Consider the following 23,429-nt stretch of genomic DNA (forward strand, 5'->3'; position numbering starts at 1 on the left):
GCCACAAATATTTTTCCCATGTGACCTCTTTTTCCAAGGTTGCATTCTGGGATTCTCCTCTAGTCCTAGCCAGTCCCTGGCTTTTTGGAACTGGTTAGCCCTAGCATATAAAATGTGGTTGAAGAACATGCAACGGGTCTTTCTTCTTCTCCATTTGGTTGACCAGAGAGTTGGAGTAGCTGCTTGAGGCCCAGTGAGGCTCCCTTGCAGCTAGGAGGAAGGGCAAAGGTGGCATTGTGAGATTCAGATATGAAGGGGAGGAATATGTAGAGGCAGACGAGGAAAAAGCAAAATTGCTTAACAAATATTTCTGTTCACTGTGGAAGGACCTGGAACAGGACCACATAAAACAAACACAAATAAGACTGGAAGAGAGGTAAATCTTAATCGATTTTCAGAAAAGTATGTGTGAGGCGCTAACTAAACTTAAAGTTGAGAAAGCAATGGGGTCATATGGGATACATCCAAGTGTATTAAGGGAATTTGGAAAGTTCTGGCAACTCCGCTGGCTGACCTTTTCAATGCATCTTTGGAGTCCAGAATGATTCTGAAGGACTGGAGATGAGCAGATGTGGTTCCTATTCACAAAAGAAGTAAGGAGGAGGCTAGTCTGACCTCTGTGGTGAGCAAATTAATGGAATCGCTGCTAAAGCAGAGGAAACTGCAGTTTCTGGAATCCAATGAACTGCAAGATCCGAGGCAGCGTGGTTTTACCGAAGGGAGATCTCGTCAGATAATCTGATCAGTTTCTTTGATTGGATGACCAGAGAGTTGGATCAGAAGAGAGCACTAGATGTCGTGTGCTTGTTTTCAGTAAGGCCTTTGACAGGGCTCCACATATGTAACTTAGATATAATAAGAGAGCACTTGCTATGGGTCCTAAAGTGACTCAATAGGTTAGAAACTAGTTTGAGTGAGAGGTGACCAAGGATAGTGGTAAATGGAGTCCACTCTGAGGAGGGAGGTATTGTTAGCTGCGTGCCACAGGAAGTGGTCCTTGGACCGGTTCTTTTCAACATTTTCATGAGCAACACTGCGGAATGATTGTTTGGAAAGGGTTATCTTTTAGTGGTTGATATCAAAATTTACAACAGAGTCGACAGCCAGGAAGGTGTGGAAAACGTGAGGAGGGATCTAGTGAAACTCAAGGCATGGTCTAGGATCTGGCAGCAAAGATTACATTCTGAAAAATGCAGAGAGTTATGCATGTAGGCTGCAAAACACAAGGGAGAGACAGAGTATAGGGGGTGACATTTTTCTAAGCATGAAAGAAGAGCGGGATCTGGTGGTGATCGTATCTGATGACCTTAAGGTGGCCAAGCAGGTGGATAAAGCGACAGTCAAATGCCAGAAAGATGCTTGGTTGCATAGAGAGAGGAATGGTTAGCAGAAAATATTGCCTTGTATAAGTTCCTGGTGAGACCTCATTTGGAATTTTGTATACAATTCTGGAGATTGCATCTTCAAAAGGATACAAACTGGTCCCAAGGGTGGTTACTAAAATGATCAGTGGTTTTCATTCTAAAGCATATGGGGACATACAAAGATATGAGCATGCATACTCTCGAGGATAGGTGAGGTAGGGGATACAGGATAGAGATGTTTAAATACATCCAAGGTGTCCATGCACAAGAGGTGAGCCTTTTTCAATGGCTCTAGAACGAGGGGTCATGGGATGAGAGAGAAAGGGGTGGACTTAGGAGTAATCTAAGTAAATATTTCTTTACAGAGCGGGTGTGTGTGTGTGTGTGCATGGAACAGCCTCCCTGTGGAAGTGGTCGAGATTAGAACAGTATCTGAATTCAAGAAAGAGTGTGATAAACACAGATCTCTGAGGATGTGCTAGGGATTGTAAAGCTGAGTTAGTTGGTATGGATGAGCAGACTAGATAGGCCATCTCATTTCTGTTGACTGGCATTTAGCATTATGAGCATCCCTTGCTGAGTTCCACTAGAAATTTTGATCAAGGTATATGTTTACAAGCCGTTAAGCCCGTTAAAACGGGCTACATCCCTCTGTCTCTCACCTCCCCCTCTTTCTCTCTCCCCTCACTCTTCACCACCCCCTCCCTCACCCACTCCTCCCCACCCTCCCTCTCCTATCACTCAGTCCCTCCCTCCCACTCAGTCTCACTCACTCCCTCTCACCTCCCCCTCATTCTCTCTCCTCACTCTTCACCCCCCCCTCCCCCACCCACTCCTCTCACTCAGTCCCTCCCTCCCCCCTCTCCCACTCACTCAGTCCCCCTCTCCCTCCCTCCCACTCACTCAGTCCCCCTCTCCCTCCCTCCCACTCAGTCCCCCTCTCTCTCCCTCCCACTCAGTCCCTCCCTTCACCCGCCTCCATTTCCTCCCGGCGCCGTAAGCGCGACTTCCCACAACCCTCACCCGGCTCCACTAACTCCTCCCGCTCCTGCCGGCAGATCCCGGGGGGGGGGTGTCACTCCCGCGCGCGCGCGCGGCAGTGACCCCCCCGAGATCTGCCGGCAGATCTGGGGAGGAGAAGTAGCGGCGCCGCGCGCGGCAGTGACCCCCCCCCCCCCCCCCCGAGATCTGCCGGCAGATCTGGGGAGGAGAAGTAGCGGCACCGCGCGCGCGCGCGCGGGAGTGACACCCCCCCCCGAGATCTGCCGGCAGGAGCGGGAGGAGAAGCAGCGGCGCCGCGCGCGGCAGTGACCCCCCCCGAGATCTGCCGGCAGATCTGGGGAGGAGAAGTAGCGGCACCGCGCGCGCGCGGCGCCGCTGCTTCTCCTCCCGCTCCTGCGGCCCCACCGCCATTTTTTTTTTCTGACCGACGTCCTTGCCCGCACATGCGCAGTAGAGCTGCGCTCTACTGCGCATTTGCAGGCCGTCGGTCACAGGCCATTTATAAGGTAGATAAAAAGAAAGATGATGACCAATGTTGACACCTTGGCACAACTTTGTGCAGACTCGCTGTTTCTGATTTCGATTTGGCATGTCCAGTATGGTTCCCTAGCATGTGTTCATGAATTTTCAGGCTCCTTATACTGATAGATAGTCAAAGGATGTATCGTGAAATATATTCGGCTTGAATTTCACTCTTCATCCTTTGGCACTGCACTGACAGGGGAGTAGAACACATATAGCCAAACGGTGGTGGCTAGCTCCCTACTAACTGGTGAAGAATTTCCCATCGGTTGTGCATTTAACACTGAGTTCTCAGTGCCCTGTCAGCATGTCCTATCAAATTGTAATTATGAATGGGTCAATCACTGTGCTATAATTAAGTAACGGAGAACTTGTCTGGGCTAAATTAGGGCCCGCTAGACCTTGCAGGAAGTTCAAGTATAGCAAAAAAAACCCCAAAACTTTATGGCATTATCATTTTTTTTGAATTGTGTTTTCCCCTGTATCTCATGTTGACACAAGCAGGGACGTTATGAAAGACAAGCACTCCCAGTTATGCCCTTAAATGCCAGTGACTGGTTGCATGTGTCCCATGCAGACCTGATGTCATCACTTGGCATCAAAAGCTGGCGTGGATTACCATTGGTGTAGAAGACATAGGGGAAGAGTTATAGCAAGGGAAAGCTGCTGGTTATTTTCTTCATGCTACAAATATCTTGATGGATTCCAATATCTTTACTGCATTTTTTTCATGTAACCTACTAAAAAAATGTTTTGATGAAGCTTTTGAAAACTCTGTAGCTAAGGGAGGAGCATCCCCTACTGAGTCACCATTAGCACTTCTTGGTGAACCTTGGAGGACCCTACGTTGAGTAGTGGTCAGGCCCAGCCATGCTTTGCTTAATAAATCCATGGAATCAGAGTCAAAAATGGGGCGGAGGTATGAGGTGCAAATTATAGAGGAATTTCACGTTAAGTAATGAGGGGAAAAAACTCATTTTATCACTGGAGGACCAGGTTAAAAGGATGGCCAAGCAGCTTTTTAAACCTCTTGACTAAGAACTATGAAACAGTGAGTTCCAAACAAGGCAGGAAAAAAAAGGACCCGGTGTTTCTGAAAATCTTTAATAACATTCGGTGTAATATAAAAATGAAAAAAAAAAGAAATTAGTAAAAAAAAAAAAAAAACAAAACTGGCAGAAGACAAGTGGAAATAGGGAGAGAGGCGTGCGACTGAATTTTAATGCAATCAGAAAGCTGTAATAATGGTAATAAAGGAATATATTCAGACGTCAAGAGAGGGAAAACGAACAGGGCCCGGCAACGCCAGAATTTAAATTAGACATGGCGTACAATTCATTTTTTCCCCCCTATTATTTAAGTAAATGGAATTTTTAAGCACAGTGAAAGGGGGATTAATAATTGGCAGCTGCGCACTGACCTTTCTTTTTTCAGAGAATCCCAGTTAATCACAGAGTTAGGCAGGCTGGCTGTGCCTCACCCGGAGAAACAGGGGGTGATGTAGCAATGGAAAGAAAGAGACAGACACAGAGAGAGAGAGGTAAAAGGAGGCTGGAACTTGGGTTTAGGTGACTGTGAGGAGCCATTTCAATATGTCTTTATGAAGCCCTCAGAAACCTAGAGGCTGCCCCTTTCTTGTCGTGCCACATCTGCTGCCAGTCACCGGAGGTCAAAGTTTGAGCGGCAGGGCGGGCTAACATATTGGTCTGCCATTTTTAGAAATGGACTGCAGAAATGCACGCGGTGCAATGTATTTCAAAAGCGTTGCAAGGACGTGTTCTTTTTTTTTTCTCTTGCTCGCCACGCGCGCCTCAAAATGCCCCTCAAAGCAGTCTTAAAATATTGTCTCGATATAGATATGCTTTGGGCAGGTTTCCAGTAACTAATTATGCCTAACTGCAAAGCGTCACGTGTAACTCAAAGGAATGACGAGTTTAGGGATTACAGCAGCGGGCTGAGAACCAGGGCAGCCAGGCTTCAAATCCCACTGCCGCTCCTCGTGACCTTAGGCAGGTCACGTCACCCTCCATTCCCTCAGGTACAAACTAAGGGGCTCATTTATATGCGCACAGTGCCGGGGCTGAAATAATGATAGGTATTTGAAATACCTCACGTTATCTCCATGTTAGGGCATTTACTGCACCAAAAAAACCCCAGCATTTTTTTTTTTTTGTGCAGTAAATGTCCTGACGTGGCTTAGTGAATGATCCCTTTAGATTGTAAGCCCTCTGGGAATAGGAAAATATTATTATTATTATTATTTAAAGCTTTTCTATACCGGCATTCATGATGCAATCATATCATGCCGGTTTACAATTAACAGGGGGGGTGCAATAACCTTTTTTTTTTTTTTAACCAGTGCAGAGGAAGTAAAAAAGTTACAATATAACAAGGTTGTTGAAACTGGGGGAGGAAGAGGACAGGAATAGATAAGAATAAATATAAATCTTTACAGAGGTAGATTATTTACATTGTGCAGTAATGTCTCTTTTATGGAATTTATTTACAATGTGCGGTAAGGTCTCTCAATGGATAATAGACTCTGGAGTGCTTGATTGCAGTCGGATCTCTCCTTGGATATAAGTTTCGGGAAAGGCTTGTTTATATAGCCAAGTCTTGAGCCTTTTTCTGAATGTTAATAGGCAAGGTTCAAGTCTGAGATCAGGTGGTAAGGTATTCCAAAGGGCAGTATATATACCTACATATAAATACCTACAGTATAAATACCTACAGTACCTGAATGTAATCCACTTTTAAGTGTCATGAAAGGTGAAATTTAAATTAAAAAAAAAAATGCACACATTGAGTTAGAATATAGGATAATGTGGTTAACTGTCTATGCAAAATGAGGCATAAAGTTATGCATATAAAAAGAAATTCAGATTTAGTGTACAAAACAGCCCAGAGAACGCATCTTTTATGCGGCCAAACCAATGCAGGTTGTGAACTTAATGAGCATATTTTTAAGGAGCCGAAAATCCACGAGCACATATAGTCATTTTACGTGCGATTCCTTAGTTTGAAAAGCATGAATAGTCTGACTATAGATCATATGTAAAAGGAAAAGTATTGACTCTACAGTTAAATTTCTTTTGCAGCTATTCATTGGTTAAGGATTCAGCCAATCAGATGGTTCCATATCTTTGCATGTGAGAGCCTTTTACTTCTGAATGGGCCTTACCTTTAAATTATGGTGCTAGTAGTTTGATGTTATACCAGAGATAAAGGGCTCAAGACAGAAAAAAACTGCATTCAGCCTTTACAGACCTCAATGCATAAATAAATCCTAATAATCTAAGAGGATAACTTTCAAACAAATGCCACAATGGCATATACACATGTGTATGGCCATGAGCGGATCTATGCATATATTCATAACCTGCGCATATGATATATGCGTGTTTTGTAAAATACACGTACTTATACCCGCAACATATGCGCGTTTGTCGGTTTGCACGTGAATACAGTGGACCCTCGAGTTACAACCAGCTTGACATACGAGCAACTTGGGTTACAACCAAAATTTTAGTTTTGAGTTACGACCAAAGTCTTGATTTACAACCTGAATGCCGGCCAAGGCCATGTGTATCCGCTCGTGCATGCGGTTGCTTCTAATTGGACGTTTTTTCCTGTCAATCGTGTTTTTTTGGGCTTGGTGGGTGGGGCTTCTGCTCTGCTGTTGCAGTGATTGGCTGCTGCTGCTGCCGATGAGGCCTGTCCATCTCAGGCGCACCCAGAGCTGCAAATGTTCACAGGAGCAGATAGGCAGACCCGGCACAGCAGTGCAGCAAGCAACAGCATCACTGGTGACCAAGGAAGCTTCTGTGCAGCAGCAGAAAGGGAGGGTAGCACTCAGCTGGCTACGGCAAGGTATCAGGAGGGGAGGAATGAGTATGCTGGGAGGGGGAAATGAGTGTTTGGGGGCCAGAAATGTGCTCTGAGGCGGTGGGGAGGGGGGAATCCTCCCCTTCCTCCCTTCCTGCAAGCCAAAGATGTCAACTTGAATGGTACAATATGAAATTGTTGTTTCTGGTAGGCTCGGCACATTTTATAACTTTTTGGTGAGTACACTAGGAAAATCATAGGTGTTTCTGGTAATTACGCACATTATACAACCCTTATTTATTATGAAAATGTTAGGTAAGGGGTGCTTTGGGAGGTTCGGAACACATTATGGGTATTTCCATTATTTCTTATGGAAAAAATAGTCTTGACTTACAACCAACATGAGTTACAACCAGCCCTCTGGAACGAATTGAGTTCGTAAGTCAAGGGTCCACTGTATATGCAATGCATTGAAACCACGTATATCAATGCACTGAATGTATGTACTTTTCCTACCTATTTTAAAAATATATGGCTGCATATTTTACATGCAAAAGTAAAGTAGGACTTGATCATGCAAAATAGCCAAATTGTAAACATGCGCGCATAAGTAAAATGAACCAGTTCACGCAGTCCTTCTCCAGATCTTCAAAACCTTCCTGGTTCTTCAGACTGAACACCCCTAGTTCATCCAGATATCCTATCCAGTCAGTACTACACATTAAACATGTTTAATATCACTTATGCTAGATAATTAGGTATAAAAATACACAAGTAAGTTGGCAAATGTACGCACGGTTCTCTTAAAATAGTAGTTTGTGTATTTAAGTGTTGGCTTTGCCCTAGAACACCCCTTTGCTATGCATGAAAATGAAAATTCATGCAAATTTTTAACTTCTATAAAATACGGAATAGGTTATTTATGAGCTTATAAGCTAATTTTTATGTACATAAAGTTCTGACACACACACATGCACTCAAGCTCCCTCTGTCTCTCACCAAACATGTATATGTGTAAGAGACAGAGGGAGCATATATTTTGTGTCTCTGTGGTGTATATCCCAGTTCACGACAATCTCAGGGTGACAGGAATGGAGAGCAGGGGATTTTTTAAATCCTTATTAGTTTTAATTACTGGGTGTTATTTGATGTCTGCTGTTTTGAAATATTTTATCAATGTTTAGGACATTTGTAAAAATTTGTACAGGAGCTTCTAATTATTGAATATTATTCTATTCATCAGATATTTTGAAATGTGTATTTTTAGTATGGTTTTACCATTCTGATTGATTTATATTTCTTGATTGTATCGTTTTGAGGAATAGTGATTTTCTGTTTTCCATTGTTGCACTGCATACAGAACCTGGCTTGTGGTTTCCAGTTCAGTTTTTGTCTGCATGTGTGCGTGTGAGAGAGAGAGAGAGAGAAAGAGATAGAGGAAGCCTGTGTGTGTGTGTGTGTGTGTGAGACATAGAAGAAACATGTCTGTGTGTGAGAGAGACACAGAGGAAGTGTGTGTGTGAGAGAGGTACAGAGAAAGTGTCTTTGTGTGTGTGTCTCACACCAGTTATGGAGAGTTGGAGATTTTTAGAATCCTTAATAGTTTTAATTATTGGGTGGTGTTTATGTGTCTGCTGTTTTAAAATATTTTATCGATGTTTAGGATATATTTAAATTACATATGGAGGGAGGTGCCAAATACTCTAGGTATGCCTCTGGTAATTGATAACCTCTATTTTCAGTATTTCAGTACTCTCTCAAGAGAGGCTTCTTTTTTTTTTTAATTTATGACTTTTATTAGAACTTTAAAATATTCCATGGTCAAAAGTTTACATAAAAACAGTAAGTACAACCATCTGCGGTCACGGCGTGCTGTCAGTAATTTGCAGAACATAGCAATACATCGGTAACCCCCGACAATGTGTAAATAAAATTGTTGCAAATACAAAGAAACAGCATCATTCATAATAAATGACAATGGAAATTCAAACTGTAATACCTTAATTAACACAATCTCAATTTCAATCCCTAATTCCCCCCCCACCCCTCCCTCCCTCTGACTATGGGTACCTGGGTGGATGCATATGATCAATAAGAGCAAAACGGAATACGTAATAGTATCAAGTTGTGGAGTTGTCAAGTAACCATGATTCATAACACTTCCATATTCGATTAAAGTGAAGAGTGGTTCTATGTTTGTAAGCAGTGATTTTCCCTAATGTGTGCATAACCATCACCTGTGATTGAATGTATTGCAAAGAGGGGATTTGGGAATCTTTCCAATATTGTGCAATAGCACACCTGGAAGCTGTAGTGACATATTTAATAAAGCGATTTTGAATTTTATCACAATCTGTCGACTCTTTATTCAACAACGCTTGTGAGGGGTCAAGAGTAATAGTAACCTTTAAAATAGTGGTGAGCCATTGGGACACTTGTTGCCATAGTGATTGGATAGAAGGACATGACCACCAGAGATGAAAAAATGTACCCTTGGACTGACAAAGTTTCCAACAATAAGAGGAAGTGCCAGGGATCATATGACACAAGGTAGTTGGCGTGATATACCAACGAAAAAATAGTTTATAGGAATTTTCTATGTGAAATGCAGAAACAAGACCCCTCCCTAATTGAGTATATATATGTTTCCAATCCTCTGCAGTCCATGAGCCTTGTAAATCCTCTTCCTAAGCCTTGACATGTGAGAACTCTAGCTGAAATTCCTCCGAGAGAAGCATATACCAAAATATGCCAAAAGTTCTGTATAATGACACTGTCAAAAAGTTTTAGTTATCTGTAAACCGATACGATGTGCAAACGGCTATCGGTATATAAAAACCTATAAATAAAATAAATAAATAAATAAATATACAGTCTGGAGATAATTTTTTGCAATTTATCAGCCTGCCTACATAGGCCTTCAAATGATGGAATCCCCTGTGCCAATTCCCCTAGAATACCCTGACTTGTGAGAAAATGGCACAGTTGGAGATAAGGGAAAGCATCAATAGGAGCCAAATGGTACCATTCTCTAAGCAATCGAAAGGAGATCATACCTCCAGGCTCATATACATGTGATAGGTGTGTAATACCCTTTACTATCCAGTTCCTGAAGAACAAGGTTTCAGCTGGCTTAAAATGTTGATTATGGAATAGGAAGGTGCTAAGAAAATAAGTTTGCCGGCCCACTAACTGTTTCTTCCATTTATCCCAGATTTTCAAAGATAGCTGGACAGTGTGAGGGAGACTTGTAACGCCATCCCATGAATCTCGAGGTTGCCACAAAATAGCAGTAAGGGGCATCGTCCCTATGAGAGCCTGTTCTAGGAGCACCCAAGGTTTCTTATTCTTAACCCTATGCCAATGTAAAATAGCTTTCAATTGGGCAGCTCCCTGATAGTAACTCAGATTAGGCAATCCTAGACCACCCTGGGCTTTAAGCATCATAAGGATCTTTTTAGCTATATGGGGACGTTTCCCCTTCCATAAAAATTTGAGTAGTCTCCGTTGCCATCTGTCAATAGTTTTGGTCGGTATTTCTAAAGGCAAGGTCTGTAGTAAATAGAGCATTCGAGGAAAGATATTCATTTTTATGACCGCTAGGTGTCCCATCCATGAGATATGGTACCTGTCCCACTCTTCTATACCCGCACCGTCTGATACACACACATGCATCCTCTCATACATGCCCACACATCCTCTCATACACACACCCTCATATACACACACATACACATCCCCATACACATACCCTCTCATATATATACACACACACACACACACCCTCATTTACACAAACACACCGGCACTTTCTCTCACGGGACCAGTGTCTCCCTTCTTCGGCCAGCGGTGGCACCGCAGGACCTCTTCGGCCACCGGCTCCGGGAAATGCCGGCAGCACCGCTGGCATCTGCCACTGCTGCAGGTCCTTGCTTTTGCTGGCAGGGTTTGCCCTATGATGTCACTGTTCCACGCCACCGCAGGACCCTCCTGCCAATTGGCAATGGCACCCCTCCCCCTGTTGCCACCCAGTGCGGACCACCCCTCCTTAGTACACCTCTGCACACACTCACTCTTCTATACACACCCCTTCTCATACACACACCCTCACACATACACCGGCACTTACTCTCACAGGGCCAGTCTCTCCCTTCTTCAGCCACCGGCAGCACCACAGAACCTATTCTTCGGCTGCCGGCTCTGGGACTGCCGGCGGCAATGCCGGGCCTGTTGTTTGCCATCGTCTCCAGGAATTGCCGGTGGCGCCGCTGGTCTCTGCCACTGCCGCAGGCCCTTGCTTTTCCTGGCGGGATTTCCCCTGCCACGTGACTGTTCTGCCCTGCTGTTGTCGCCCCGCCCTTAGAACGCCTCCACTTCTAAGATAAAAATCATTCATTCTATTGAGTGCAATGGGTGTGGGGAGGAGAGAGGCTGCCTTAAAGTGACGTTCTAGCCGTTGGAGGTGTCAGGAGATCTGCGACTGTAAAAGCAGTGAGCGTGATACCACCAAAGTCTGGTGCGTTAAAGGATATGGGGAAGCAGAGTAAAAGTGTGGCTTCCCGAAGAAGGCGCTGGAAAACATTTCTAGTGCTTTCTAACACACAATGTGGTTGAATTGGTACAAGCTGGAGCCTTGTGGGCAATAGTGCAATTGTTAGGGCTTCAGTCCTAGCGTTAATGTGCGTCTCATGAGTACTCAGAGAGCTCAATTACCTGAAAAAAGTGTTATCGAAATTAAAAGTGAATCACCTTCGCCTCACTGCTCTCTTAAGAAAACCTCTGGCTCTGCATGGGATCTGCCGCTCATCCCTTTATTGCCCTGCACGATGAAGGAGGGAGATCCCTGCAACCGTCATTTTTCAAGTCCCGTTTTTAGGATTTTTAATTGCTCTTTCAGTCAGACTTTCTTCTCTTCCCTCATTCCTAGTTCCCTTGGGCTTTTTGGGCATGTCTGACGTTTCTTACTTTGTCGCTGTCGCCATTTCAGCTCTGCTAAACCACGCTCGACAGCTGTGGCCTGTTAGGAGCCTTTCTTCCTGGGCTTGTCTTTTTTTTTTTTTAGGAAAAAAACGCATTTCATCTTTCCATTTTGCTCAAATTATTTTCCACCCAAGATGATAAGCAGGTCAGAACCTTTTTAGAAGTGATCCGGGTACCCTCAGAAGGTGCCACTTATGGACCCTACTCTGCCCTGTGTCTCGGGGTGAACACCCAGTGGGGGGGGGGTGTCTCCAGATGTCACAACTCTCCCTCCTTTCGCTCTCCTCTCCAAACTGTTTAATAGAACCTCTCTGGATAAAGGGACCTCGGCTGGGGGAAAAAAAAAACGGGTCTTCACTTCCCCGATCTTGGGGTCAGGAAGAGTGGCTTCAAACGTCCACCCCCAACTCAGGAAAAATGTATAAAAAAAAAACGCAGAATCGTCACAAGGACTCCAGGGGAGATCTCCCTCTCAGTCTCTCCGCTGGCGAGTCACCACTGGCCCTCCAAGATAGGGAGAGGGGTTCAACAGGTCTTCCCTACCCTGATCTCTCGAGGCAGGGCCCTACCCCCTTCACCGGCCAGGACCAGGGATTCTCAAAAATAAAAATATCACTTCCTAGATAATTTACTGTAAGGCAGGCCCTCCCAGACAGGGCATGCACCGAGCAGGGAAAACCTTGATCCTTTCTAAAGGTCTTAGGATGTGAGGCCCCACCCCCTCCAAAAAAAGACGACAAACCAAACAGTTCCATTACTCTTTAAACTCAAACCCCCACCCTTATACAACCAGGATCTCCCCATTCCAGTAAGAGGAGGCGCCGTTCAGAATACTATGCCCCCGCCTGACTCTCTAACCTCAGGGCATAGACTAAGGCCATCTAGAGGAGACCTGGAGGATCCCTGGCTTCATCAGATTGGTGGATGTCTTTTGAACAAGAGTAGGCGTCAGTGCATATTTACCAAGTGCCTTGCCCCGACTGTGGCATATCCGCACAGCCTGGGCGTGCCGAGTGTTTCCTTACTTGAGGCCGTTGGGTGATGGATAGCACATCTCAAGCAAGCTTGAGAAGATTGTGGTGTATCGCTGTCCAGATGCTGGAATCGCTTGGGTTGGTTGGTGATACTTTTTGCCAAGTTCCATCTCTGCCTGCCACGCCCAAGAGAAACGTATCGTGGTTTTGCCAGACATGTCTCAGGCCAAGCCCCACCGCTCTGAGCACAGGGGTAAAGATTTCAGGGGACTCGGCGAGGGAGACAATTTAGAGTCAACAGGCATCAGCATGGCCCATGTTGTGAATGCTGGGCCTCATGTCTGCAGCAGCACAGGGCACGCCCACATCATGGCTTCATCTGAGGCAGTACAGTCCCAGTTATCTTTGGCCTTTTGGGGGGGGGCTCATGGATTGCATCTGGGTCACGGGAAACCAAAGAGTCAGCATGATTTTGTGGCGATCGCATTCCCGTCCAAATTCCAAGGATCAGATTTAGGGGTAATTTGTGTTCGGGTGTGAGAACGCAATGGCATCTTCTCACAAGAGAAGGATCAGCCTGGGGCTTCTCTGTGCCGATCTCCATCGTAGGAGCAACAAGGCGGAGATTTGCAAGGGGGTCGCGTGTGCCTGTTTGCCAGTCACTATGGCCTCAATCCATCCTCCTTTTGGGATTTTAGGTGTGGTTTGTCTGTCCTGCAAGGCCTGTTTATGGAATAAAACCCCCACAACTGCCAGTCTCCCACCTTCGTGGGGCCCACTTCTGTTAGTTTTCAGGGTTGTCTTCCCATCGGCCAGGTCCAGGTTTTATATTTCCATTTAAAAAAAACAAACAAAAAACAAACAACAACAAACAAAGAGAACAAACAAAAAAAGTTTCTTCTCTCATCAACAGCAGTTCTGTTTATGTTGGCCCATTGATGACGCTCTTCTCTTACTGTATCTGAAGACAACCCTTAACTAGTTGGTCAGATGCTTGTGGCTCGTTGTTCTGCTGTCATTAAAAGAATTGCAGGCACCTATGTGCGATTATACCGTGTCGGATAATAAGCAGGTCCAGTGAGCCCGCACTGGCCTCCCACTAGGGAGGCGTTTATTTTTTTCTCACTGTCAGGCTGTGGCGTGCTCGGTCAGCCGCTGAGCAGTGGGGATCTAGCAGAACGTGGAAAGCCGCTCAGGAGGGGGTTTCCTGACAGAGCCCCCCCCGGAATTCCTCCCCCAGATGCCATCGGTAGCGCTGGCCGCACGGTCCCCACACGTGCGGGTCGGAGAAGACCGCCCCTTGCCGGTCAGCCGTCGTATGCCACTGACGGCGAAGCTGGGCCCAGAGGTGCAACAGCTGGGCAGATCAGCGCAGTTCTCGCGTTCCTTGCTCGAGGGCCTTTTCTGCCTCCCTCTACCCCAGCCCTTCTGTTCTTGCTGTAAATGTATTCAATAAGGTAATATATGTAAAAGAAATAGAGGTCACATGCAGGGAAACCACCCCTGCAGAGGTGAGTAGCATTTCTACCTGCCAGGAGGGGAAGGTGAACTTTCCTAACCCCCCCCCCCCGGAACGAGCCCCGGGGTTTTCCGCCTGGGTCGCTGGCAATCCTGTTTGTTTTGCTGCTCTCGCTCCCCCCGACCCCTTTCTCCTAATTTTCACAAACATTGCCATTTACAAGGCTTAGAATGGGTTTTGTTTTTTTTTCCAAAAGGTAGGGGAGATAATTAGCTAATTTCCAATTAGCTAAAATGGAATCTTTAATCGCTTCCCTGTGGAACGAGCTGTAATCATGCAGTCTCTTCACTGCTGGGGAAACGGTGATAGGAAGATGTCATGGCCTTGGCGGTACCAGGGGCTCACAATTATTATTAATCGCGTTGGAAATTAGGCTGCCTAAAATATGTGTTGGCGTCACAGTAGAAGAGCTTGGCATGCCCAGTTGGCAAGAAATTGCACTAAGTACTTTAAAAAAAACAAAATACAGAATATAAGCACGTTTTTTTTAAATTTGGTTTTATTGTTTTCTTTAACTACAGCTATTGATTTCCTTTTGTAAATATACACAAAAGGACCACGAGTTTCATACGTTATGTTCGCTGGATAAAAACAGTGGCTGTGCAGGGCTCTTCCGGGTTTAAACTTAGCTGGGTAGCACATAGAGACATAGACACATAGAAATGAGGGCAGAAAAGGACCAACGGCCCATCCAGTCTGCCCAGCAAGCTCATGGTAGTTTCTGTCGTGCCATATAAGTCGCCCCCATACTTATCAGTTTCCCGGACCATCAAAGTCAGGGCCCTTGTTGCTTGCTGTTTGAGTCCAATTTCCCGTTATCTTCTGCTGTAGAAGCAGAGAGCAATGCTAGGTTTGCATCAAGAGTTTCAGGCTTATTGGTTAAGGGTGGTAACAGCCGCATCAGCAAGTTTCCCCTATGTTTGTTTTCCCGGACTGCCAAATTCAGTATCCTTCATGGTTGCTGTCTGAATCTAATTCCCCTTTTCCTCTTTTCCCCTGCCATCCCGGGCAATCACCATTACTCCCATGTGCTGTGTCGCCCCTCCCCCCCATTTGATGCTGCCTGCCGGTGGCCTCGGGACAGTGACGTGGGGGCTTGCCGCTGACGTAGGAGTGGGGGGGCTGCCGGCCTGCCACCTCAGTTGGGAAAGGGGCCAGAACATAAGCTTGGCAGATGACCTGTCCCTTTTTTTTTTTTTTTTTTATTTGTGGATTTCCTGCTTCTGCCGCTGCTTTGAGTGGGCGACAGGATCCCAAACTAGTACCAACCTTCCTGAAACTAATACTAATGGGTATGGTTTTTGTAAACGATTAGGCCTGCCACTGTTGGAACGGTGGGCCCAGTTCCTTTCCCCTGCTGTTGGCTTCCTGACGGTGAATTCATGCTGCAAAATACTGATCTTCCACTTGCTATGTCTTGTGACATCCCCTCCTCTCTGGATTTTATGGGGGGCTGGTGTTTATTTATTTAACTGTTTACTCCGACTTCTTTTCCACAAGGTTTAACGCGGAGTACGGGAATAACGTTCATAAATTATACTCACAGTTTAAAATAATTAAAATGTCTCACGTCACACTTATACTGTACATAAACTACACCTGGATTATTGTGCTTCACTCTTCTCTAGTTAGCAAATGCTTGCTGAAATAACCGCCGCCTTGACCTTTTCCCTGAATTAGTGAGGACAGACACACGCAGGAGACCAGACGCTTTTGTTGCAGAGCACAATGAACTGCTGATGCTTGCTATGCACACTCAGTTAAACTCAGTGCAAGAGTCACATGCACAATGCTGTCACTGACTCTTTTGCACTACTCCCTGTGATAGTCACTGGACACCCTGCACATGTTGCAAAAAGTATCAGTCTCTCTGTCAGTATCTTGCCTGCAGACACCAGCACATGCTATCTGCTGTTGCACTACTCTTACCTTGATGATATATATGCACTATAACCCTCTGAGATAGGTATTATAGTTTTTCCTGCAACTACCAGTCCAAACCATAGCTGGGACACAATGACAGTGATTATAACAGCATGCCTTGCTCTCTCCTCTAAATCTAAATTCTTTTTTTATAAGCTTTTCTTCAACTCTGAATTTTGAATCAAGGAGATTCAGAGCCTCTGCCTTCTCTCTCTGAGATCCAACAGAGGGATTATTTATTTATTTATTTTATTTAAAGAGTCTTCTTTAGTCGAAACATCACATCGGTTTACATCAAAATATAGGACGGAAATTACAAAAAACAGGGGAGGGGGTAACTACTGAAAAAATAGTTACTGCTCATAGTTTCATCTTCACCTACAAAAAAATGTTGAAGTCCTGGCATACAGCTGGGATAGGCTGGCTGAAAAAATTCTTCAGCGTGATTGGACCTGCTTTTACCTTGTTCCATCCCCAACTGGCTCCACTCTGTTTAACTTGACGTAAAGTAAATGCATTACTTTGCTTCTCCCAGAGACTTTAAAAGCACCAAACTAAACAAACCGAAAAGGATTTTTTTTTTTTGGGTGCCTCATTATTTTGGTTCAGTTACAATGAACCAAACCAAAAAGCAGCTCATTCATCCCATTTGGATTCAAATGAATACACATCCCCCGGTTAGCATTTAGTGCCTTATTAAAACAGGAGCCCAGTCAGATTCTACCAAAATGTTCTCAGAAATTGAGGGTAATAGGAGCCTTCTAGGCAGGTTTGTCTGACTTATATTCCATTGCAAACTAAAATGTATAATGTACATTTCTGAGATGAAATGGGGGGGGGGGGGGGGGGAACCCCTCACTACAACTCTCTTAAAATTCAGGGTGACTTATTTGCTTCAGATGACCCAGATCCAGTGTGAGCAGAATGTATTCTTGTATAAAAGACGCTGTTACAGGTGGAAGGTGTCTTGCTTCCCCTGCTCTCTCCACCCTCTAACACCTGCTCATTTTTTTGCAGCATTATTGTTTCAGAAAGGCCATTTGTCTGCTTCCTTCTGGCCATTGCTATCTTTAATTAGCACCTCTGCTTATTTTCCTGTTGGACTTTTTTTTTTTTCCAATCTTTAGCAGCTTTCCTGTTCTTCCTCAGGTCCTCTGGCACCTTTATCTTTTGCTTACCATTAAAAGCGAAATTTGCCTTTCAATACGGATAGTGCATGGCGTGATTTAATCCCTGTTTCATTGGGAAGAGAGACCTGTCTGTGTTTCTCTTGGCCTGTCTTTTTAATTCGATGCATTCAGCGTTGTTGGGGGAATGGTTGACGGTAGCTGGGGGAGTTTGAGACTTCGGAAATAATCTCTATGAACGTGAAAGGAGCCTGCAGCAAGATCACCCTGCTGTCACTAACCGAAGCCTCCCTATCAATATCTCTCGCTGCTTGAAACACGAGAAGGCCCAGGGGCTGGAAACTCGGTTGCCTTCTTGTTTTCTATCAAGAAGTACCCAGACCGCCCAAACACTATCCTTGGCCTTGCACATTGCTGGCATCAATCTAGCTAAAACACACGGAGACCCCTGGTGATTTCATTCCCTATGCACCACTCAGTTTGTAACTTTCAGCTACTCACTTAACCAGCATTGCTTGAATTAACATTGTACAGATTTATTTGAGGGGGGAAGGGTAAAAGGACTTGCGTGCTGGATATGGCATGGGAAGCTGGATGATTATTTTACCTAGTATGATCCACTGAAGAAGAAAAAAAAAAATGTGATTTCAGTGACGAACTCCTATGCCTGGCATCCTTAGTGGTGTGGACGGACTGGGTGAGCCAACTGGTCGTTATCTGCCGGCATCTACTAAGTTGCTGTGGTGACCTGTTGGAAAAAGGAAAATGTAACTATGGGGTTGATTTTCAAAAGGTTAGGTTCTTAGGGGGGGGGGGGGGTCAATGTTCAGAGAATGAACACTCCTAACTTTTGGAGTTACATGGTAGCTTAGTAAATGACGGCAGAAAAAGATCAAGAAGGCCCTTCCAGACTGCTCAGTAGCAATTTGATACACATGAGATGGGGGGGATATGATATAGACATGTAAATGTCTATATGTGCAGGAAGCCAAGCTTTTTCAATGAAAAGGAAGCTGTAGAACTAGGAGTCACAATATGATGTTCTAAGGGGGAGGGGAGGGGGGATTCAGGAACAGTGTCAGGAGGTAACTTTGATGGTGATGGACGCCTGAACTGCCCTCTCGGAGGAGATAGTGATTGCAAAGACAGTGGTAGACTTCAAAAAAGCATGGGATAAACACAGAGGATCCCTAGTGGCAAGAGAATGGTAATGAAGCACTGAGCAACCTTCCCTGAGCCACTGTTGTAGCACAAGGCAAAAGAGGGATTGTTGCATGGTGCTTCTTGGAAGGCATGGGGGAAACCCGCACAGAATGGCAGGTGCAACTCTGAAGGGGACACAACGGGATTCGGAGTTGGATTCCATGTGGGAGTTTGATCTACTATGCATAAAATCACTGCTGGGCAGACCAGATGGGCTTTTTAGGTCTTTATCTGCTGTTGTTTACTGTGTTGCTAGGTAACTCCAAAAGCTAGGAGTTAGGCTCCTGAATTGGCCCATTTGAAAATGGACTAGCGTTGGGTCCTTAAATAGTAGGAGGGTACACGAGTGGACTTGGGCCAGGGGAAAAAATGTTAGGTGCATAGCGCTGATATTCAGCACGAGACACCTAACTTGCCCCTGGGATTTATCAAAATGCTTTAAATACAGTAAAAATAGTGCCTGCGATCAAAAAAGCGATGTGGTTAGGCTCATTTCCCTGATCCTGCTTTCGCATAGGCAATTTCCACAACAGGTGATAAATTTATTGCATCTGCGCTATTTTTTGCTTTCTATGGGGAAAAGATTATCATACATGAGAGAGAGAGACCTCTCTATGTCAATCTCTATTTATAGCACTGTAAGAGGGGGTACTTTTAACTTGGCATGGGGATTGGGGATGGGGTAGGTTTAGGGGTTGGTTTTACATTCACAGTCAGAGGTATGAACAGCAGAGTCGATATAACTGAAGATTTTCTGTGGTTCGAGTCAATGAAAAATACAAGAGGAGTTGATTTGTACAATGTACTCGCTACCTAGCTTGATGCACTCTCTACCTAGCTTCAATCAGTCTAGATAGAGAGTGCATTGTACAAATCAACTCCTCTTGTACCTTTCATCGTTTCAAACAACAGAAAATCTTCAGTTATGTCAACTTTGTTGTTCCTACCTCTGACTGTATGTAAACCCCACACCAAGTTAAAAGTACTTCTCTCTTCCAGTGGTATAAAAAGAGAGTAACATATTACCTTCTATTCAGAGTCTCTCTCTCACTCTCTCTCCTCTCTTTCTCTCAATGGCACAGTAGGTTGTGATTGTGCATTATTTTGAGCATTAAGGACCTAACATAAGTTTTCTGAATTTTAGGTAAGCTAAATTTAGGAGAATTTTCAGCTAAAACCTTAGACACTTAAGTTGACTGAAAATGGACACCTAATTTTAGGGACCTACATTTAAAAGATCAGCTCTTTTTTGAATATTGTTCTGCTCGAGGCAGGGAAAAAAGTTAGATGCTTTGGCATTGATTTTCATCAGGCATCCAACATAGGAGCCTAAATCTTGGAAAACAAATAGCAGCCCTACATTTAGAAGAGGAAATTTTATAGAGCCTTACATTCAGGTGAATTTTCAATTGATAATTTAAGATCCTAAGTTTGATTGCACTTGATTTATGAAACTAAATTAGGTACCTAAACTTAGGATGCCTGCTTTTATTGAATATCAGCCTCTGTGTAAATTATTGTCATCAATTATGCATACCAAAGTGAATTGACATGAATAATATGAAGTAAAACTTGGTATATCGTAGGCTCCCTTAGCTCCTGTATCAAGTGAGCAAAACTACAACATCTGTAATCAGGATTCCATCTAAACAAGGTGCATAGCCAGTATTACCATACGGGCTCATCAAACCTTCCTCAGTTCGAACATTTGAATGGAGCCATTTTACAGAAACACATTACTCCTTGTGACTCAGACTTGCCGATGAATTACATAGTGAGTCTCAAAGTCTCCAATACAAAGTCACAGGATATCTCTAATGATTTTAGGTGGTGCTTCTGTGGCCACCAAGTCCCTTTTCTTGTCCTCCTCTGTTCCCGTGGGACTTGGCTTGGCCACTGTTGCAAACAGGATGCTGGGCTTGATGGACCCCTGGTCTGACCCAGTATGACATGTTCTTATGTCCTCAGCAGAATGAAATGAGTCCAGACCTCATGCTACTGCCCTGCGGCATGTCCAGTTCTGGCCGGCAGGAGAGGCAGGATTCTGCTCCAGTAGTTGAGCGTGAGACATTTGTACATTTGTGAAATACAAAACCCTGTGATCCTTGCTGTTTATTTTTTTGTGAAGAACTAAGAGGCCAGTATTATTTCATGAACCACAAGCCAGCAGCTCCTGGTCATTAGTTCCAACAAGTAAAGCAGCTGCAGTAGGTCTCTCTCACATACTTCCCTTCCTCAACATTAAACTTTAGGGTCCTGCACTGTTTTTATGTACCTTTTCACAAGGTTGTTTGCCTTAAGACAATACTAATCAAATGACTGTAGTTAATGCTGCACAATTTATATCTTCCCTCTCTGTCTGAGCTGCAGTAAACTTTATTCAAGGTGGAAACTGGACCAACAAGTGTGTGCCAGATAGGACCTCCCAAGTTTGCATAGGGAAAACTATTACTTGCTGCTCCATAAAATGCAAGTTTGATGATGATGTGTTTGAAATCCGGTAGCAGTCCTCTTGCAAGTCTCCTGGCTCCCTTAGAAGCAGCCATGTTGATAAGCATGGCATCACTGACCTTACAACACAAACACTGGATCTCATTGGGCCAGATTGTCATGAATTTAATTAATTACATCATACACGCATGTTTCATTTGGACCAGAGACAAGCATAAATTTGTAACATTCTTGCCTACATGGTTAGTCTGTAGAGGGAAAGCATCTGCGGAAGTTTTAAAGTAGCAACTTCAAAGTTATATTTTTGCTATTAATTCTGGAATTGGTGGTGTCAGTTACAGTTTGAGCTTGCGTACTAGAAATGACAAATAGTTCTCTGTTATAACTTGGGACCTTTAGTCTCTATGGCAGCCCAAGTCTTGATGTTTCCGACTATCTCCAAAATATGGTAAGCATCTCTTAATTTTGTTCCAGAAGACAGAAAACTTTTTGTGGGCATGCTGAACAAACAACAGTCAGAGGACGATGTACGCAGGCTATTCGAGGCTTTTGGGAACATTGAGGAATGCACAATTCTTCGGGGACCAGATGGCAACAGCAAAGGTAAGATGCCACCCTACTGTTGGCGCCAAGAACGGGTTAGCCTTGACAATATGTTTTGAATTTCAAAGACCTTGCCTCTGTACCACAGCAGATGAAACCCCTATCCTTTCTAAAAAAAAAACCCCAAAAAATCCATCACTGGCATTTTGTGGGTAGATATGCTACAGAAACATATGATCTTTTTATAAAGATTCTGCTCTCTCGTGCCAGATGTAAGTTAGATCGAAGAACGGCCAACTGTTGAACCGAGTCAATGATTCAGCATGCACTGGCGGAAATGTTACAGGGACGCTACTGCCGATTCATAACAAGTACGTCAGGGAAGTGGGCTTTTATGGCCATGATGACCTCTGTTTCCATTCTTTCTGGACTTCAGTAAGGATTTTGTCACACAGCAGACTGATCAGCAATCTGGGCAGCAGGGTTCTAGAGCAGAAAGTTGTAAGCTCGGTGAGGAAATGGTTGAGTGGCAGAGACTGATGGTAAATTTATTTATTTATTTATGTATAGACTTTTCTTTGCCGACATTCGTGAGGCACATCATACCGGCTTACATTGAACTGAAAGGAGGAAAATACAATGAACAGAATAACATGTCATAGTTAAACGCAAATGGTGTAAGATATAAGCATCGTAAAAACATTCTGAGATTATATATAATAACATAAAAGAACTAAATAAGAAAGGAAACATGACCAGTATGGGATTCCCCAGGGTTTGGTACTTTGACAAAGGGTTTTGTTTCAGTATCTTTATTAGAGACATTTCTATGGAACCTGTTTGCAGATTATATAAAATCCATAAGAGAGTGGACCCGCCAGGAGCAGTAGAAATTATGAAAAGGACTGAAAAAAAAAAATTTGGAGAATGGTCAGGGGCCAGAGAATGAGCTTTAGGTTGCAAAAATTCATTAATCACTTACCAATTAGAAGGATAAGAACAAGAAACAATCAAACAAGAAAAGATCTTGGCGTAGTCATCTCAGATAACGTCAAAGTAGCCATTCAATGCAATAAAGCAATGGGAAAAGTCAACAATATGCTTGGATACATAAGCAGAGGGGTTTTCAGCAGGAAAAAGGAGAAAATATCGCCTCCGTACAGGTCACTTGTAAGTCCCTGCCCTGAGAACTGTGTTCAGTTCTGGAAACCATATCTTAGTAAACAGATTGAGAGGATGCAGATGGTTTGGAGAAGGGCTACTAAAACGATACAAGACTTTGTAGCACACACCCTCTAAAGAGAGGCTTAAAATGCACTCACCGAGGATAGGGCAGTGTGACAGCAACTTTCTAATATTTGAAAGGCTTTAGTAAGGCGAGGAAAAGTGAAATCTTCCATTTGAAAAGGAAATTCCAAGGTCAGGAAGATGCAGGGAGAAAGATAAAAAGGAAGCATGAAAAAAATGATTTTTTTGCGCTGTGAGAGTGGTAGATGCCTGGAATAGCTTACCAGCAGAAGAAGTGGCAAACAAACCAAGACCGAATTTAACCACGCTTGAAACAGACGTAGTGTGCGCTGATGAGGAAACAGGCAGTGCGGGGGGGGGGGGGGGGGGGGGTGACGAGTGGGAGAAATGAAGGAGGGGGAGGGGCTTTGCTCAGGCATGTGAAATTTGGAGGGCCTGAAAGAGAATAACCCAGGCTAACATAGTAACGCAGTATGGACAGCAGAAAAGGACCAGCAAGCTGCGCAGGTTACTCCCATGTTTCTCTTTTACTGGGTGATGAGCCTTCTCGGCCAGCGAGGGGGAGGCACAACTGCATCAGACCTCATTAAACCCTAACCACAGTTTAGTAGAGTTGTAGTAGGGCTGCCATAGTTAAACTGTGACTTATCCAGGATGAGCCGCACAGAGCGGCAATTGCAGCGCTAACAGCGGCGGTACAACTGCCGTAGGTTTTCAAGAAGGCTGGGGTATCCTGCATGCACCGAGT

The 23,429-nt window shown here is 44.3% G+C and overlaps 1 protein-coding gene across 1 annotated transcript in view; it reads left to right on the forward strand.

Moving 5' to 3' along the window:
* CELF4 (CUGBP Elav-like family member 4) overlaps positions 1–23,429 on the forward strand; it is a 1,498,022-nt gene that overhangs the window by 1,214,165 nt on the left and 260,428 nt on the right. The window contains exon 4 of the mRNA XM_029581031.1: positions 21,365–21,493. Coding sequence (XP_029436891.1) covers positions 21,365–21,493 — 129 coding nt within the window. The remainder of the gene's footprint in view (positions 1–21,364; positions 21,494–23,429) is intronic.

This window comes from Rhinatrema bivittatum, chromosome 1 (genome assembly GCF_901001135.1).
Source record: "Rhinatrema bivittatum chromosome 1, aRhiBiv1.1, whole genome shotgun sequence".
In the NCBI taxonomy this organism is placed as follows: Eukaryota; Metazoa; Chordata; class Amphibia; order Gymnophiona; family Rhinatrematidae; genus Rhinatrema; species Rhinatrema bivittatum.